At 43.1% G+C, this 19803-nt stretch overlaps 1 protein-coding gene across 3 annotated transcripts in view; it reads right to left on the reverse strand.

Moving 5' to 3' along the window:
• Positions 1–19803, reverse strand: part of LRP8 (LDL receptor related protein 8) — a 172756-nt gene that overhangs the window by 60748 nt on the left and 92205 nt on the right. For all 3 annotated transcript variants that reach the window (XM_042030728.1, XM_042030727.1, XM_042030730.1), the window contains one exon: positions 6118–6240. In XM_042030728.1, the coding sequence (XP_041886662.1) occupies positions 6118–6240 (123 nt within the window). The remainder of the gene's footprint in view (positions 1–6117; positions 6241–19803) is intronic.

Below are 19803 nucleotides of genomic sequence, written 5' to 3' on the forward strand. Positions count from 1 at the left end.
CACATTTGTGAGAATTAGAAGAATCATATACACTTCGAATAAAAGGGACTGTAAGCCACTATGCCCAGGCAACTACTGGTCTGCTGACTGACCTCAAAAAGTCTTGTTCACCTCTACTGTTAAACATTCCCATGGAAAAGGAGTTCTCAGGAGCGTGGAACCCTCTGCAAAGCAGACCTGGAAGCCAAGTGGCATCGTAAAACCAGTGAAATGAATTAATGTTTAAGTTATATTTTGGATGTGATAAAGCTTTAACAGAGGTGAGTGAACAAAGCAAAAACTGTATCCTGATTACAGAATTGCATCATTGCCAATTATCTGACAAAATAATCTGAAATGAGAGACTACAAACAAGGAGAGGTTGAGGGACCAGCACTTGTTTGGCCAACAGAAGAGAAAGCTAAAGGAAGATATCAATGCTGCCTTCAACTACAGAATGGGAGGGAATAGTGAAGATGGAGCCAGACTGCTCTCAGAGGTGCAGAGTGACAGGATGGGAGGTGACAGACATGTGCTGCAACAAAGGAGTCTGTCAAGATGAAGGGATTTTTTTCATTAATAAGGGTGGTCAAACATGAGGACAGGGGTCCACTTTAAGCAGGATATTGGACTAGATGACCCCCAGAGATCACAAATTATGAACCTCTGTCTTAAATTATTCCATGACTTCATGGAGAGATGATCATGGCTGTTTTCATTTTATTCTGTCTCAATAAATTTGATCACATTGACAAATCAAAGCTTTCATCACTAGCCCTACAAACCAGTCTGGGCACCTGGAAAATGAGACTGCCACTTTCGCACCTTGTCTCTGGGAGGATCCTGTGGCTCTAGAAGTGTTTCCACACCCAGTGCCTTGTCCTATATTTGCTTTACAGATGGGGTCCTCAGCTGCTGCAAGTCAGCAGTGCTCCCAAAGGCCCAGCAGGGACAGTGACAGGGCGACAGTGCTGTATTTTATGCTGGCTGTAGCCAGTTAGTGCAGTGGGAGTGTTGTTAAAATGCACACCTGTACATCTGGCATTAACATCACCGTATTCAATTCCCTGAATGATCTCTAACAGATTATTCCAACAGAATAGTCCTTAATTTACATGTTCCACTGCATTTGCAACCCCCCAGCATCTTATCACATTTATACCCACAGATCTGCTCTTAACCTTGGGGGGAAAAAAAAGTAAAAAAAAAAAAAAGCTTTATGTTACTGCCCCAGGTCCTCAAACTGGGTATGTGGCTGTGCCTGGCTGATCTGGCCTAGTTTTTTCTTTTGCTACTTGAATTCAATGGCCCAGTGTATGTGATGCCCTGAAAGAGACACTCCACCCTTCTCCAGGAAAAATTCTCCAAGGGCAGGGAACAGTTTATTAAGTCTTTTTCCACAAAAGCACAGTAATGTCACCAAACCCACTCAGTCATGCAGGAGATCTGCATCAAAGAAGAATAATAGAGACGTAATATCCTTCGGGCTGAATGGAGAGCTGGGAGAGGATTGTGCATTTGGGGGTGAACGATACCATCAATGCTACCAACAACAGGACTTTACATCTGGGCAACTTAATAGGAAATGAGGGCAGAACTGACCAGCACTGTAAGAGATCAGCACACACAGCAGCAGCACACAGAGCGCCTGGGACCATGGAAAATACCCCTTAAAAATGTAACTGTCAAGTTTGGATACATCTCCCTGAACAACTCATGACATGTACTTCAAAATACGAAAGAACTGCATGAACTGGTGCTGTATTTTGAACCAACATTCAGGGTTTGATTTTATATTCCACTTCTATTTTAAAACCTATTTCCAGAACTGCTGCTTATTAAACCTGCCCTACTAAATCATTCCCCTATTAAATGCAATATGAATTAAGGTTTCCCAGTCTCTTTTTCTTCCTCTTAACACCCTACACTCTAACACCCTGTACCTTTCTGTACAATAATTTCTGCTCTTAACCAGGAGAATGTCACATATCTGAAAAAGAAGTAAGTGGTGAGTTTATGCTTGCATTCCTCAATCTCATTACATATACAATGTCCTAAGGCAAGAGTTTGCCAGCTTAGATTTTCACTTGCTCTATCCCTTTAATTTGTGTTCCCATCAGTGCTGTTACTGATTGTTAGCATTTGTTTTTGTTTTTCTCTAGAGATTTTTCTTTTGCTTAAGTCACTGATTAAATAATCTAAATCCTTCAGAGGGAAATTTAAAATTTCCTTTTTGTATAAAAAGCAGAATGATTCAGTACCTGTGCTGGAACAGCATTAGGTAGATAACATTCATTTTGCTGGAGGTCTCTGTTAGCTCAGTCAGAAAAATGACTTCCCTTCCCCCTCTCTCAGCTGCAACAAACTGGGTAAGGAAAAGGTGAGGAATCTTTCCATACACATAAGCAGAGCCTGTGTATATCAGCAGTGGCTGCACCACAGCCCCAGGGCATCACCAAGCCACGCTGGGCTGCTTTTAGTGAGAGTAATGAAAAATAGGGCCAAGGCTCTGGATATGGTGGGCTCTCCAATGTAGAGTACTGTAAGCTACCAAAAATCTCCTGCAGGTGCCAGAGACCTGTCTTGAAGAAAAATGAAGAAATTTAAGCAGTTTCTTATTCACAATGACCCATTTCAAAACATTTGAAAACAAAAGCCTGGATAACCATCTCCTCTAAAATCAGTCCGTGCTAGAAACAAATCAACCTCCAACTAGCACCAAAACCCACAACAGGGAGAAGTCCTAGAGTTTTCACCAGCTGAGGATTCAGTGGGACTCAGGAGATACCCTTACAGCCACCACTCCCAGACACATTCAGTGGCTTGAAGAAAACAGTTAGAAAAATAATAATTGCATGAATAGCAGAAAAGGTGCAGACATCACAGGTCCAGCAGAAATCAGGCCAGCTGTGATGCCATCTCACCTATCCAACACAGGTCATGCTGTCCTGAACACCTGGAAATGTGTAAGATCCCTGGAGAGGATATTGTTAGGTACAAAGCCGAGCAACTTCAATGATTAGGGAAACAGTAAAAGTAAAGTACAATTTTGGTTCTGTAAAAAAAAAAAAAAAAAAAAAAAGAAAAACCAAAACCAAAAAAACCAAACCAAACCCCACAAACTGTTACCTTTAATCAAGTATAAGAGATGGGGACACGACATCCCTAACTACCAATAAGAGAGCACAAATCGTATTTAAAAACACACCACAAAAGCATTCAGAAAATAAAAAGCCATTTAGCAGGTGGCTAGATGCTGAGAGGAACAGCCTTGTTTTCACCACATTCTAAGCTGGAAGTACTCCTAAAATGCAACAGTCAGCATTGTCAATGCTCTTAAATTCCCTGGCTAGAATGGACTATGGACAATGTCCCAGTGTTGCATTAACTGAAGAATAACCCCGGATCCTGGCAGAGGTGCTGGCTGGTAGTTATGTGGCCTGTCTAAAAGCCATTGATTTTATAAAGCAGTTTGATCTTAACAGAGGTGAGAAATCTCTTACTTCCCAACCTGCCCCTTCCCTAGGGAAGCTCTGCAGGGCAGGCCCCTCCACAGGTTGTGCTGCATTTCTAAGCAGGAAAATGAGTGCAGCCTTGACTTCATCAGGGAGAAAGAAGATGGGACTGGAGGGAAGGACCATACAGGAATGTCTATCTATACATTTTGGCCATCACTGCATTTTCTGTCTGTCATTACAGCCTCATCTTAAATAACATGTACACAGATGAAGAGTCAGGCCTTTTACAGTAATGGGCCAAATTACAAGGAAAGCCCAACACTCTTTAATGGTCTTTAATAGTTTCTTTAATAGTTTCTGTAATAGTCTGCTGGGTTTGTAGCTCACTGCGTTCTTGGCCAGCAGTGGCAGGAAGAGCTGCAAACGTGTGTGAAGTTATTCCCTGACTAGCACTGGGTGACATGTTACCAGGCTGAATCTGTGTCCTCACAAAGCAGATTGGATCAGCCCTTGAGATGACAAATACTTTGACAAGGATACAAAACATCTGGAAAGAATGTCCCTACAAATTAAAGAAAATTAAAGCCTATATATACCAACAGACATAAGATTAAAACTACTTGATCTTTGATTAAGTGTGAACTTCAGATCTGAATAATCCTAGAAAAGTCAAGTTCCAAAATTCTAGCTGCAGATATTTTTAAGATTCAAAGGCAAGCTTTTAACTGGTATGGACAGAAACACTGATTTCTCTTGTGAGATAGCCACAAGTCAGACATAGGCTTCTATCAAATACCCTGTGAATGTCAAGACCCAGATCCATGTATCCACCACACAAAAATTGGTCTGTTTTGGCTAAAACTCATAAGAAAACCTAAATATCTTATTTTGAGGCAAAGCACAGTAAATCTGCCTGATAGAGATATAAACCAGTAAAGTATGGTAGAGTTATATGCTATAGTCTTTGGGCTGGCCTCAAAGCACTTGTATCTAAAAAAACAAATGAAGAATCGATCCATACAGGTGCTGCCACTTTCACTAGGAATTGCTGATTCATCTGTTACTCAGAGACCAGAGAACAGAACAAACTTTTTCCTGTGTTGCAGGAAGATGTTTCATGGGCCGTCTATTTTTCTGAACTGAAGAACCACCAGAGAAAGGCAGACTTTGATCTCTTAGAAAGTTTCAAGTAGGGGGAAAAAAAAGATTAAAAAATGAAGAAAAAAAATCACAAAAATCTGAACAAATTACTTTCCTCTGAGGACAGCAGTCCCGTATGGTAACAATCTGAGGCTCAGGTCAAGCTTCTTTTGTGATATTTAAGATTTAAGGCTGATTTCCCCAGAGGATGAAATAAGTGGTGGAAAAAATGAAAGGTGAAATGGGTAGAAAAGGAATGGAAGATGATTAACAGAAATCATCAGGGATCTCAGTGCTGCATGGCCTATCCACAGCTTGTGCTACGGCCTCTGACGTGAGATTTGCAGGCAGAGACTGCAGCAAATGAAGCTGCTCAGTTATTCAGTCCCCCTCCAGACAATCAGGTGGTGGAAGTAGCATTAATGAGACAGCTTTTAACTAAGGAGGATGCAGGGTGAAAGACCAACAAATACAGTGCACAAATGTTAATGTATTTATTGAGGTAATTTTTTCTGTAGCCTGTATGCGGCTGCAAAAATGATTCAATTCATTTTATGCAAGAGAAGCGCATTCATCTCCCTTAATTAGGGAGAAAGTAGGACTGGTACTAGGATTAAAAATAAAAAGTATGGTTGATTTTGAAGTCCTCTGTGTAGCCCATTCTGGTGAGATCTGATAAAATACTTCCTCCAACACTGCTTCTGACTCATGGGAATATTTGTGAAGTACATGCCTGGAAATTCAATAGAATGGCCTGTACTAGTTTCTTGCTCTGGCAAGAACAAACCTGCAGATGTAAGTAAGCACACAAATAAAAGTCTACATATTAGTATTCTCATTAAAATATCCCTGGTATTCCCTTCAACTCAACATCAGACAACCCTTCACAGTTCTAGAACAATGGAGCACAAATGGGCCGCCTCAAAAGTACGTGATAAAACACACTACATGAAACCCAAGAATGTTCTTTTTACTTACCGGGTTTTTAAAGGGTGTTACCTGCAGTAACATCTGTCATGCTTACTCTCTGCTTTAGTTATTTTACATTGCTCATCTTTCATTTGCTGCTTTTTTCATTTGTTCTCAGAGGAAAAATAAAAAATGAAGATTGAGCAATGCTATAACATTGCAAAGCTCCTCTGTAATAACAGAAGTGCTGTCTACAGAGATGATAAATCCCAATATGTTACCATGCAAAACACCAAACCTTGAGTTTCCAAAAAGCCTGATCCCAGGTGAGTATGACACTTCTCACACTGCTGCTGATCATGAGCCTGACAAACAGCTCAAGATGTTTACAATTCCCCTGCAGACAGAAATTCAGACTAGACAGCACTGCCTGTATCGTAGTCTGGAAAACTGGTACATTTGAAAGTTTGTAAACTGTGTGATTTGAATGACCTGAATCTTTTGTGTTTGTAATTTTTGTTCTAACAGAAGCATAAATTGACAGATCATCCTGCAAGTGCTGGGAATAACAGCTTCAGTTTCTCTGTGCTTTGATAAGAGAATGTGTCTGAGAAACACCACTGCTACTCACTGCATGCTGCTTCTGATTCATCTGACCCGTCGGGACATTCTTCTTCGCCATCACATTTCCACCTGGCTGGGATGCAGTGCCCATTGTCACAAGTGAAATCTGACTCAGCACAAGTTTTCTTTGCTGCAAGAAAAGAAGAAAGTACTTGGCATGAATATAAACAGTGCAGAAGATCTCCATTGCACCCAACCCCACCAAGGAAGATATGGATTGCCCTGTACTAACAGGATTTGTTTCACATTCAACATAGCTTCTTCATGATGGAATCCCACATATATCATAGATGGGTGTTTCTTCTCACTAGAACTCTTACCCCTCCATTATTTGACAAAGATTCACCCTTCTATGTCTTTTTCCAGCCACTCAAAAAACAGGGATGATATTTTTCAAAATAATTTTCTAAGGCTTTTACTAAAAAAAGCTGCTGCCTTCATGGAACTGAAAGCATGCTGCATGATTTACAGACAGGCAAGACAAACAAGTATCACCTTTCGAGTACTATGATCTAAATAATAATGTTTCTATCTATGCCATCTATTCATGGCTTGTTAGTACATCTGTCACCACAGTAGATGATCATGAAGCACTCCTTCAAACACTAACATTAATTTCATTAAATGTCAACCACTCCATGCTCTTTGCTTTGCTTGCATTAATCTAGGGCTTGAAAAAGATGCAAGACATGAACTCAAGCAGTTAATTGGTCTATTCCTCTGTGCCAGTGGTGCAGCACCACATGCTCTGCAATTCTAGTCAGCATCTTCCCACTGTGGCAGAAAGAGAAAATTCTACATATATTTGGTCCCTTCAGGCTGAGGCCTCAATGTTGATGTGACCACCACTCACTGCTTTTGCAGTGGTGACTTCAGTGGTTTTTCTGCTGACTCCTGAGCAAGGGCTGGGGCTCAGTGTCACCACCTTGAAGTGAAATGCTCTCTGGCTAACTGTTATTTACCTTTGTTAGCCATCAACTGACAGAGGAAGTGCTGGCAGGGAGATTTGTCTCTTCCCCCTGCAAAGCTGCTCAAAACTTAATAGGATCACAGGAAAATTTAGGTAATGAAGGACCTCAGGAGGTCACCAAGTCCAACCTCCTGCTCAAGACAGGCTCAGCTCTGAGGTCAGACCAGGCTGTTCTGTGTTTTATCCAGTCTGGTAGGAAAAAAACCCCAAGATGGAGCCAGCACAACCTCCCTGGGCAACCTGTTCTGTGGCTTAGCTGCCCCCACAGTGAGACCTGGGCTTGACAAGCCATTCCCTCTTACAAGTCTTATGCACACATATTGCTACATCAATACTTCTTCCAGCAAACATTTTCAAAGCATTAAACACAACAAATAAGCCTCCGGGGTTTGATCTTTTACTTTCCTTTCTTGTTTTCCTACATGAGCTGCTGTCAAGAAGGGAGTCATGTTAAATATCACTCACGTGCCCACACAGGAAACAAGGAGCATTGCTGTGTAAGGTACTGGAGAGACCTACATGGCTGAAATAAAGCACTCATTTTCTAGCACACAAAACATGCAGCTTCCCTGAGCAGACATCCAGCAGGAAAACACTGCAAAGCACCACTAAGCAGCTGTACAATCTCTCAGGATGCACTTTATAAAGAGAAAATACATTTACTCCCCTTCTGTTGCTAAATGAACCAGATTCTGGTAAACGAAAAAAAAAAAAAAAAAAGAACTATTCTCAATTTTCTCTTCAGCCATTCAAAAACATATTATGAACTAATATAGGATAAAAAAAATCCATATAAACCAACAGTTTTCCAAGAGACCAGTCATACTAAGGATCGTCCAAAGACTTTGCACATCTGTTATCAGAGGGAAAAGACTTTCTCCCGAATATCTCCTTTTAGAAATCCAAAGCTTGTGAAACTGGCTGTTGCACATCACTTCTGGGGTATTTGATGCAAGTTTTAATGAATCCGATGTATTTAATGGCCAGAAATGCTGATACTGATAGGACACCCGTGCACAGCTGACGTGAGAGCACTCTCCTGCTCGCTAGGAAGCTCACTGGGTAAAATGTTGCTTTCTGCTCTTAGGGGAAGGTTGTGGCATCTACAAATGAAACAATCACAGTTTCATCCAGAAAGGAGAGACCAGTGTAATGCTGGAGACATTAGAAACCTAGTTTTTAAAACGTATTTTGTTTTGTACTCGCTCTCTCAATGCCCTAATACCTTGCTTTCCACAGCAAAACTGTCTTTTAACTTACTCTCTAGAGATCCAAATAGTAACAAAACTACTACTGTGCCTCAAAACAAACCTCGCCTTTTGCCATCAGTCTCACACTATTTTTGGGACATGGGGGCTCAGGAGCAAGGGGCCAGCTCCAGGGAGGAGTGGCACAGGCACTCCCTTCGCACGGCCAACCTGCTCCCAGCAGATGGTGGCACCGAGGGCTTTGTTCCTTCCCTGCCACTGCTCCTTCTCATGCACCACAATCAGTTCCTTGCCAGGGCTCACAAAAGGGGCAGCAGAGCGCTACTGCCAGTCCCAGGGTGTCCCTTGGAAGGTGTCCATGTGCTCCCTCCCTTCGGCAAAATGAAGCTGGGCATAACCGCTCACCAGCAGTGGCTGAATCCAGAAGTGTCATCATGTCCCCAAACCCTCCTGAAGGTCCAACAGTCTCATGATATAAACCCACACGATACAAAAGTGCTTGGTCCTTTGTTTGAATCTAAGTTGTCTAATCTCTTCAAGGAACAGGATTAAGAGAGGAGGAGCTCAAACCTTTTCGTGATTCTTATATTTATTTCGGCTATTTTAATTTTTTTTTCTTTTTGTTTTTTATATTTTAAATAATATCTTTTATTTGCTATTATTTTTTATTACTATTACCCTCCAGCACAGGGTCAGAGCTCTGCAGACTGTCTCAATTCCAATAACTCCACTTTCTGTTGCAAACAGCAACTCAGATTATTCACACTGCGAGAATACTGAAGCACTGTCTCATTTCTCACCTCTAATACCAGACTGGAATCACTTTATTTCCAACCAGATTTGCCTTCTGGCACTCAATCCTTATGTCTCTGGGATCACAATGCAGGCAGGGAGCAGTTAATTAAAATATCAGCTCTCTCTCTCTTCCTTCCTTTTTCTTTTTGAAGTCTGATAACTCTTTTTATTAATCTCCCATGTTATACACCTTCCTTCTATCAATAATTCATTGAGGCTTACACCATAATTTGCCAGTGGTGCATTAAAATGTAAAATAAATAAACACATCCCTTTTAGACAATGGGGAGGACATGGGCTCATTTTACGGTTTCACCTGGCTCAGAAATAGTCAAGCAAAATTAATTGTCCCCCTGAGATCCATTTCCTTTGCCGTAAGCAGCCCAGGCAGCTCTGCTCACATGTCTCTTCCAAATGAACATAAACAAACAAGAGTGAGTAGTCACAGCATCCCCGAGCCTCTGTTCCTCAGGGTGCAAACCGATACCTGGAACGAGAAGAGAGATGGCTCCCGAAGCCTGCGCAGAGCCTTTCATCTCCTCCCCTGCTCGGATGCACCAGTGACACCAAAGAGGCTGCCTCTCTTTTGACTCTTGCTTCTCATTTGCCTTTAGTTCCTGCTTTTCCTTTCCCACATGTGCAGGTGGACAGATCTGTCAGAAACTCTACCAGTGCCTGTGCGACCACGGGATCAGCTCCCACAGGGAACGAGCCCTGGCTTGGGCAGCTCTCCAAAGGAGGCCTTAGTTAAATGCAGTCATTCCTGCTTCTCTTCTCCCAGAAAGAAAGGCAAGGGAAGAGGGAAAGAAGGTTTCAACATTACCCAGCAGTAACTGAAAAATACCCTAACATGCTGAGTTTTAAATAAAACTGCATCAAATCCAACATGGACTCTCATTTTCCAAAATGTCCTTTTCCGTTCCATTACTCACATCTCTTATCCTGAACGGCAAGTAAGAATTATGGGGTCATCCCTGCAGCAAATTAAAAGCAGACAACCCAGGGAGAGTGGTTTAGAACATGAACATTTACAGAGTGAATTCATAAAAAAGCAGTGACTGGGGACATGTTTAATTAGACTTCAGGGAATAAATATATACTGAAAGGAACAAGCCTTGTACTGGCTAGGAGCAGGGACTGGATGATATAAATGTGACTTCCAACTTCTAAAAATACCTGCTTCTGAAAGATCAATTTCCTGACCATAACCCAAACAAGATATCTGAATCTAACAGAAAAGTCCAGGACTTATTCTTTCTTCCTTTTTCTAATAAACCCCAACATCCTCCCACTGCCCTCAGTCACTTCATTTAAGCTCACTTAATTTTTGCCTCAGTTTTAGAGGCTTTTCAAGGCAGGTACATCTTTTCAGTTACTCCTTGTAAGACACAAGGCCCCTTGTGATTAAACTTCCAATTCATGACTTGTTTATTCCTATTTTGCACATCTGTAATATTAAGCAATACCCAACTCTAAAATAGTTTCATTTCTTGCTACTCCCGGTTTCCCCAAACCAACAGCTGAAAAGCAGAATGAACATATTTCCTCTCTTATCATCAACAGCTCTATGTAGCTGTTCAACAGCAGCAGTAATGTAAAAGCACATAAAAAAAGCATATTTTCTTACTACAACTTGCCTGTAAAGGACACTTGAAAATAAGGGCTTGTATTTTTCCCCATAAGAGAATGAACCCTATATAGTAATAACGCTCTAAACACAGGACTTTAAGACAAAGGGTTTTGTTCAAACTCTGGGTTGCGTATCCAGACAGAAAACCAGGCCAATGAGATCATCCCTGAGTGTTAACCCACAAAGATCCTGCAAACTGTGCCCCCTCCCCATTTTCTCCCCTCAGCAACTGTTGGCCAACTTCCACCAATTCCAAAAGATGGGAAAGATGTGGAAAATAAGTCTAATCCCACGAGTTGCATAAAACTGGGAGCTGAATAGAGAACAATCAAAATCACAGCTCCACAGAGGGAGATAAGGGCAGAAAGTGGCCACAGGGCTGATCTGCTCCATGTGCTGCCAGACAGGACTGCCCAGACTCTGCATCTCATCCCAAGGTGGCTTTATGGCAGAGGGAAGGTGGCAATTAGGGATTAAAAACCCCAGACACTGAACTCATTGAAAAGTGGTTTAATTTGTTCCACTACCCCCATTCCTTTATGCAGATCCTGCTCCTATTTTAACTTCTGAATCAACACCAGACGTCCCAGCAAACTGTGTATCTGCTCTCATTTGCAGCCAATATTCAGTCTTCTTGCAGAAAACAGTTTCACCCAAGCTGCTGTAAAAATGTAACAAAATAAAGTAAAAAAGCTTACAATGGAAGTTTTGCTGTGATCCTTCTGCAGCAATAAAACAGCACACCCTGTAGGACATGATAATGGAGAGATGATGGTGGGCCAGAAACACTGAAATTCATAAAACAGAGTATCACTTCATGCTGGGAAGCTTCAATGGCAACTTTGATCAGTGGCTTATCAGAGCCACTGACAAGGCTCCATATGAGAAGAAGAGAAGCAGCATTGCACAAGTTCAGGAGCTTAAACACAGCCCATCAGCACCAGTCTGCCCTGAGAGGTGCCAACCACAGCTCAGTGGGTAATGGAACACCAGCCAGCTCCTTCCAGAACAAAATACATCATTATTATGGGTCACTCTGCACTTCCTAAGGACCTCTATCAATCCAGTCTCACAGTGAGCAAAACATATCCCAGCTCCATCACTGCCTTGGCCCAACGAGGTTTTCTGCTTCCCAGAGAAAGGTAAGGGCTGTGCTCCTGATTCAGCTCAAGAGAGTTTACACAAAACTCGACAGATAACCTCAGTCAGCTCCTGAATCACAAACACAGCCACCAGGACACTGCAAATGCCACTCCCAAACAGAAATTCCCAGTAACAGAAGAAAACAATTAAAAAAAAATTTAATTCAAAGTTATGTTCACCACAAACTCGACATATACTCCCTAACTCAGAAAACACTTGGAGCAGGAGACTGAGCCCTAACCACATACTTTGACAGCATCCCTGCCCTTCAAAAAGAATCTGTGCTATTGATCCCCAATCCTTTGATCAGGTTTTATACCCAAGAATGTCTTAGTTGTCTTAAGGAGATCTGAAAATCCTAACCTACATCTGCGGCCCGAGTCCTCTCAGTTCCTGCTGTTGATTTTGCAAAGGAGGAAGTGTCACAGGGAGTGTGGGACAACCCGCCCCCGGAGAGGTTTCCTGCTCCCAGCAGGTGGGCACACAGCGCTGAATTCTCTGCTTCAGGCATCCAAACACCGTGTGCTGGGAGCCTGACCCCTCACAGCACCTCTGCCACAGCCATTGCTGCCAAATCCTCGGCATGGGAATCCCAGGAACGTGCTGGTTTGCAGCTACAAAATGGCAACAGAGATCCAAGAGTCGAAATATCAGAAAATCCTAGTGGATGTGGATCATCAGGTCCTTTTAATTTTCAGACAACTAAGGACACCTTGAAGTAATAAAAGGGAATATTTAACCATTCTCTGAATCTGGCCACTTTTTTTTGACGCTGCCATCTCAACAGGCAATTACTTTTATAAAGCAAGATTAATCAGATCTCCTCAAAGAGCCAGTGCTCAGGCACAGACCATGGTCCCTTTGATACTCCACATGAAACACATTCTAAAGAAACTTCTCCCCAAGACCCCCTGAAACAGCCCCAGAAAACAATGCCCCATTGACAGAAGCCCAGTCAGAGGCTCTGGGGCTGCCTGAAGCTGCTGCTCAAGCAACCAAAACATGCACCTGCAGAGCCTGAAGCCCCTCAGATCAATCAAATCAAACCAATGACCTTAAAAGAAGAAAAAGAGATGTCACCTGTGATTTTTCATTAGTATCAAAGGTATCAACTTTTGTGCATTTTAAATGGTAATATGTGTAAACCTCCTATTTAGAATTAAATACATTTTCCTGTTTAATATTGAATTCAATGTAACGAAAATGGCAGAACCTAATTGAAACCTATGAAAAGGAGAACAATGAAACAACGTCCTGTTTTCATGTATGAAATTAAAGTGACTTCAGCTAACAAATGCAGGCCTTCCTTCCTAAATTTACTCACATAAATCAAGGTAAAACTGAGCAGTATTTTTCCCCAGCCTGTCCTCAGGTTGCTGTTGTCATTTCAGTCTTTAAGAAGGGCTGTATGCTCAAAGGTTGCTCTGTTTTTTACCAAATCTACAAGCTGATTTAATGAATGCAGTATTTGTCCCTACAAACCATGTCTCACCAACAGGAAAAGCAGAATTTCTCTTCTTCCCAGAAGAGAAATCAAGGACAAAAACATCCACTTGGACTGGCATGCTCCTTCAAGGGCATTAGAGGTCTGTCAAACTTACTGCTTGGTATTCAGGACAACTTCTCCTTATAAGTTTGAAGGCTTAGTCAGGGCTCTGGGGCTTTGTCTTAAGGAGCTTCGCAGCTGGGAACAGCCCAGGCAGAAAGCTCAAGTGCTGCCTCACTCACTTCAGAGGAACGTGCCCCACACACCTTCAGGCAAGGCTCCCTCCAACATCTGCTCCCTCCATTCTTCCCTCAGCTTTCTGCATTTTTAAAGTCCACTCATAAGGCATCAGTCATCTTTTAAGCTGTACAAACCCAGGTTTTGTGACAATTTCCTCATTTTTATTCTCCAGGAACCCCCATCACCTCAATGTTCAAGTCTCTGGAATTTAAAAAACAACAAACAAACCCACAAGACAACCAACCAGCTTCCCCCACACTGTACTTGTACATTGGAAAATCACGTCCTTCTGCAGAGGAAGGGAGAGGAAGGGACAGATTTTCCTACCAGCATCTGAAATACACTCCATCTTTGCTCAGAAATAGGCTGGCAGCCCTGTCCAGCCTGCAGTCACCTCTGGATGCTACCCATCAGCCTCATTGTTGTGTGACACCGCACAGCAGGTGTGAAAAACCACCCACCACCCAGTGTCAAAACATGCCACTGACAAAATCTCACCACGGCTCTTCCTCATCCAGCAGCAGCAGTGACAAGAAGGCTGCCAAGTGCATAGACAAGGTTTACCTTCAGTAAACGGAATTTTTCTTACAACAAAGGTTATACAAGGTAGCACTGAATGAAAGGGCTATCAGAAAACTTGCTCCCCCTTTAAGAGATCTGAGAACTTGAAAGTGCACAAGGCATGTCCTCCCTTGCAGGTCCATGGACACAGAGACATTGAATGACACGCCAGAACTCATGCAGCAGATCTGTGGCACAGCCAAGGGCCTGCCCACGTCTTTCTGCCACACTTGATGGTGCGGTCGCCGTATCTTACGCTCAAGTCAAGATTTCCTCTGTGTGGAAAAGAGCAGCCATCGTTCTGCTGTGGAAGCTGAACGTGTTTCCAGAACTCCATATTGCTGCAGTCATGACCTTTTCAAAGGATTTGGTATGCTCCGACTTTCCAGTTTGTTTCTAAATATTTCTTTGACTGAAGCTCATCCACACTGACTTTTGCTGACAGAATTGCCAGCTTTGTCTGTCTCTCTGGGTTTTGTTTTGCCTTCTTTTAACAAGCAAGACATTGTTGCAAGACAGAAGCTCTTGGGGTGGCAACAACATGTATGTTATTTCACAATGAAGGACGTCCACAAATTCCTCAAGAGGCACTTAATATTATTCTGTCTTTCTACTTCTGGGAATCAAACACTAGGGGCCATATTCTACCCCGATGAAACATCACCGAAGTCCATGAATAATCACTGGTCTCAGTGGTCTCTGTGCAAAATTGGTCTCAGATGTTTTTATGACACCCTATGATGTCTATTTTCAGTACAGGTTTTATAACCCTCAGCCTAAGAGTCAAAACCCCTGATGACAAAAGTTCCTGGTGCCCTGCGTCAAACCCCCGATGACAAATGCCAGGTTTCCTGAGGACAAAACAGACTGAGAGCAAATATAGTAAGACAGAAAAGCAGAAGTGGTTGAGTTGATGGAGCAATTTTGGTTCCCACCTACACATATGCCCATAGCTTAGCACACAGGTACCAGGGAAAGAGAACAGCCATAACTGATGGATAAAATTGCCTTCAGTTATTCAGAAAATGAGAGAAACGAGACTAAGGCATGTGAGCACAGATAGAGAAAAGAGACAAAGACATGTGAACGCAGATTCTTTTACCGAGTGAGATATAAGGAAAATGAAGGCCTCCCTATATAGTCAGCGCTCTCTGCTCTACTTGATGTTTTTAACTATGATTCCTTTTTCATAGATGGTAGTAAGAAAATCTCAAAGACCAGTGGAGAGGATAGCAAAGAATACCTCTGAAGCCTGAAGCACCACTTTTTCTTACCTGGCCCATGCTGTCACATTGAAACATAACAACACTGGGGTTTACAGGTGCAGAATTTGCCTTTCACAGCTTGGACACAGCATTTAAGTTCTTGCTGTTTGAATTTAGTGTACACACTGTGAGGTTAAAGTGCACCACAGCAAAACATGGCACCTCCAGCAGAATTTCACACCAAGTTTGCACGCAGGAGGTAAACCCAGGGGCCCTAAATCCTGTGCAGAGCCAGGTATGATGAACTCCCTGTCATGCTTTCACTGGAGCTGCATGATCTGGGTTTCAAATCAGCATCAGGCATTTCTGGCAAGCCTCAGCCCCTGGCTGCACATTTGTCACTGCTCTGGTAGGGTCTGCCCTGGCGCAGCTGTGTGAGCTTTGTGGCTCTGCTCACTTGGCTGACATGGGCTGTGGGAGCACAAAAATCTGCGGGGAAGCAGCAGCAATTTCAGCAGCCACCTTTGCCACTGAGAGCAGAGCAGCACCACTACACACTGGGGGTCCCCAGAACTGCAGGCAAAGTCACTTCCTCTACAAATCAGCTGTAAAAACAGCCAAAGAGAAACAGACACCGTTTAAGCCCTGTTTTGCAGAACTTGGCCTGGGTCCAGGCTGCATACTGTTCCTTACAACTGTGTGGGAAACCAGTAACCTGATATTTACACCTGCGGGCTCTGTGTTTGCAAGCACGGTGAAACACACGTGCAGGACATTCCTATGCACGAGCATTATATTTCCAAAAACGTGGTAATTACTAACAGCACAGATATCTCTGACCTGTCATAAAAATTACCCAAATCTAAGGACACGCTGGAAACGTGACAGAAGTCATTGCAAAGCTCCCAATTTCTAGGAAAACATAGCGGGGAAAAAAGGAAAAAAGCAAAGGCTTGTCAAGAGTCAGGATCAACGGCCTAAATCAGAGACTTGAAGACTCAATCCATGCAGTGGCAAAAGGATGCCTTGTGTAGGTAGGAAATAGGGAGAAGGGACACATGAAGTGCAACAGACCTGAGATGCCTGAGGAGGGAGGTATTGCTGGTTCAATGCACAAATCCATGTGGGTGGACAGGAGGGAAAGGCGACGAGGGTTTGTGCTCCCAATTAGGAATTAGGGAATTACATGTGCAACAACACACCTGAGCATTCTGTTTGGCAGCCAACAGCAAGAGGAATGAAGCTGTTATTTTGCTTGGTTCTGCTGCATTTATGCATTTTTTATTAGAAGCAGCACTGCATTTTATGTCAATTTACACATGGTCCAGTTGCTTAATGCTGGATCGATGTTTGCTCTTTTTCTTCTGTTCCTACTTTAATCAATAAGTTGCAGAGTAAAGCATGCAAGAAACGCTCTTAGAGTTAAGAAAAAACCCCCATGTGCCATGGTTTATTTTCTGGGAGGCTAAAATACTACAATTAAAATACCCACTGAAGTGTCTTGGAAGAATGAAGAGTCAATAACCAAAAGGGACAGATTTTTCTAAAGACTTAAATCTAGTGTTTTCAGCTTTGTTCCCTTTTTCCACTTACTTTGTTATTAACAAAATGATGGCACTTTAGAAGTAAAAATTTTTTCCTAGGGTTATTTTAGAAAGTTCCCCTTTCTGGACCTACATTCATAGTCTTGAAGTATGGAACTCATTCAGATACCAAAAATAGAAATGGAAAATGGAAAGTAACAACTGGATTGCCACAAAAACGAAACACCAGAAATCCCTTATGCTGTAACAAACACTACTTGAAAGCATTCTTACATCACACCAATAGCTATGGTAAAAGAACTTAAAGTGAATTAACTGGGCAGCAACACATTGGGAATGTCCAAGGTAATTTAAAAAAACAATAGACCCTGGTTGTTAATGATCTTCAGACAGACCAGTGCCACAGATGTCCCTGTGTGTGCACCTGTGAAGACACCTTTTCTACAGCTCTGTTAGCTGCTCCATAAAGAAGACATTAATTGCATCCAATGACTAATTTGCCAGGAATCTTGCTTTTTAAGACCACTGAATCAGAGCCCTGGGAATTGTAAGGGATCGCACACAAAAGCATTTTCAAGCCTGTCTCCAAAGCCAGCATCGTTTCAGACTGAACAGCAGGTTCATCCTCTGATCCAAGTCTGTTGCGGCGGAACAGCGCCAAACAAATGTCTGTTAATATTCTGCCAGGAAGCACGAGCGGATGGGCTCCTGCATTGCATTAAGGCAAGTGCTCAGGTTAAGAGTTGGCCATCGGTCACGCAGCACCCCCATTCAAGCGTGAACCTCTTCACCCATCACCGTGTGTTGTCAAATGCTTTTGTGCATTGCAATATTAAATACTTGTACCCTGGGGATGGGAATTGAATAGGCACAACACGGAAATTATGATGCCTGCAACCATAGCCTTTAACCTATTAACAAGTATGACCAAGATCACTTATTCGGAGCTCTCTAATCATCAAGGCAAGAAGACATCAACAGCTACTGTGTCACGCTGACAGGGCCTTCAATGGGAAGTGTGGTTCAAAGGTCCACAGGAAACACAAAGAAGCTTTGTTTTTAGATGTAAAGAACAAAGCTACCATGTGGCACAGCATCACACATGCAATTAGTCAGGAAAGTTAATACAGTAGAAGCAGATGGTGGAACCATGTCAACATTTTTAGTGGGCACATTTCCCCTTACTCTCCAGTTGCTGTGATCCAAGGTCGGGGGAGCAGCAGGCAGATTGTTGGTAAGCTGGACCCCACCAGGGATTGACAATCCTCTTTTATCTATCCATCTGAGGTACCCCTGTGCTCCCACTTCTACTGGCATAGCTCCATCTGTGACACCTCCTCTCCACCACATCCCCATGCCGCAGGGTAGCACCATTAACCTCAGTGCACACTGAGAGAAAATGAGGCAGAGACAGTCAGTCCCTGACCCTGGTTGTGCTGGGAGATACTGACAGGAAAAGGCATTAAAAACTCCCCTTCAGTGGCCCTTACACTGCTCGTTCTGCTCCTTTCTGCAGCTCAGTGTGTTACCAAATGCTACATGAATCACATGTACAGCACACATCACTCCGCAGGACTTTACACGTTTGCAAAGAGCAACTGCTCCTTTCTCGCTGCCAGCCCTAAAGCTCAGCTAACACAGGGTAGAAATGAGAGGCTTCTTGGTCACCACCAATCACACTGGACACACAGAAAATGTAAAACCCAAACCACAAGGATCACACAAAGAAATACAATACAGGAAATGCTGTGGTTTGCATGACTTTGAAGTTAACAGCCCTGCACAGTCTTCAGACAAAAGCTCTCTGCTGCTGTTGGCACCAGTTCTGCCCAGTTCCCCAGCTCCATACCTCATGGATTTCAACAGCACCCAGGTGAGGATGGCAGGAGCTTTCAGCTCTGCAAGTCATTTAATTAAAATAAAATGAACAACCAGCAGTCAGTCAAACCGTTAGAACGCTCCGGCCACCACAGCTGCTGAAATCTGCAGCCCTCGGTCCAATCTGATTTCCTTTAAAGCTCTTGGCAACCCATTAATTAAAACACATTATTTACAGCTTCCAGGGCCTTGAAACCATGGGATGCACTTGATGGAATTTATGCAATTACGTACAGCCAGTCCTAGTGACAGGCTCCATTCTTGCTCCTGCTCTCCCGTGCTCCCACACTCGGCCGTTTCCTTTCCTGCGGCTCATCCACGCGGTGCTGTTTGGCCTGGGCCTGCCACGCTGGGATCGGCTGCCATGGAAATGAGCAGGAGGCAACAAAGGACCTGTGAGTCTCTTGCTGGAGATGGAGGAGTAGCAAGGCAATAGCACAGGAAGGCCAAGACAAAGAGAAACCAATTTGCCTGCTGCCTTTAAACACAAACAACCCTCCCCCTTTGTGCAAGGAGATGTTGATGAATTGAGTTTCCCCCTGATTGAAGAAACCAAGCCCCTTCCAGCCAAATGCAACAAAGCCATGTAGATGGAGCATCCTGCCTTTGGTCCTATGCAGCATTCCATCCGTTAGTGCTCTATGGGGAAACGATCCCAAAGCAAACCCAGAGAAGGTGTAGTTTAATAAGCAATCCCTATGTCACTGGTACCACAGCATCAGCTGCAGACAGATTTCTCTGCTTCCAGAAGGAGTTTCTCTTTTTACTCCATTATTAAGCAGTCACGATCATCAGCAATTCTGTGACTTTGCAAGAAAAAAGCATCTTAAAACATAACCTTACAAAGCATGACTGACAAGCATAATTAAGTCTCCTGGGTCTTTGAACTGATTTCCAAGAGAAGGATTGAGAGCAGCCCTATCAGGGACTTGGGGGTGCTAGTGGATGAGAGGCTGGACACGATCTGGAGATGCGCACTCACAGCCCAGAAACCAAATATGCGTCGTGGGCTGCATCCAAAGGAGTGTGCACT

Source organism: Corvus kubaryi, unplaced genomic scaffold, assembly GCF_017639235.1.
Source record: "Corvus kubaryi isolate FWS band 111438036 unplaced genomic scaffold, C.kubaryi_AGA036_p1.0 37334, whole genome shotgun sequence".
Taxonomy (NCBI): domain Eukaryota; kingdom Metazoa; phylum Chordata; class Aves; order Passeriformes; family Corvidae; genus Corvus; species Corvus kubaryi.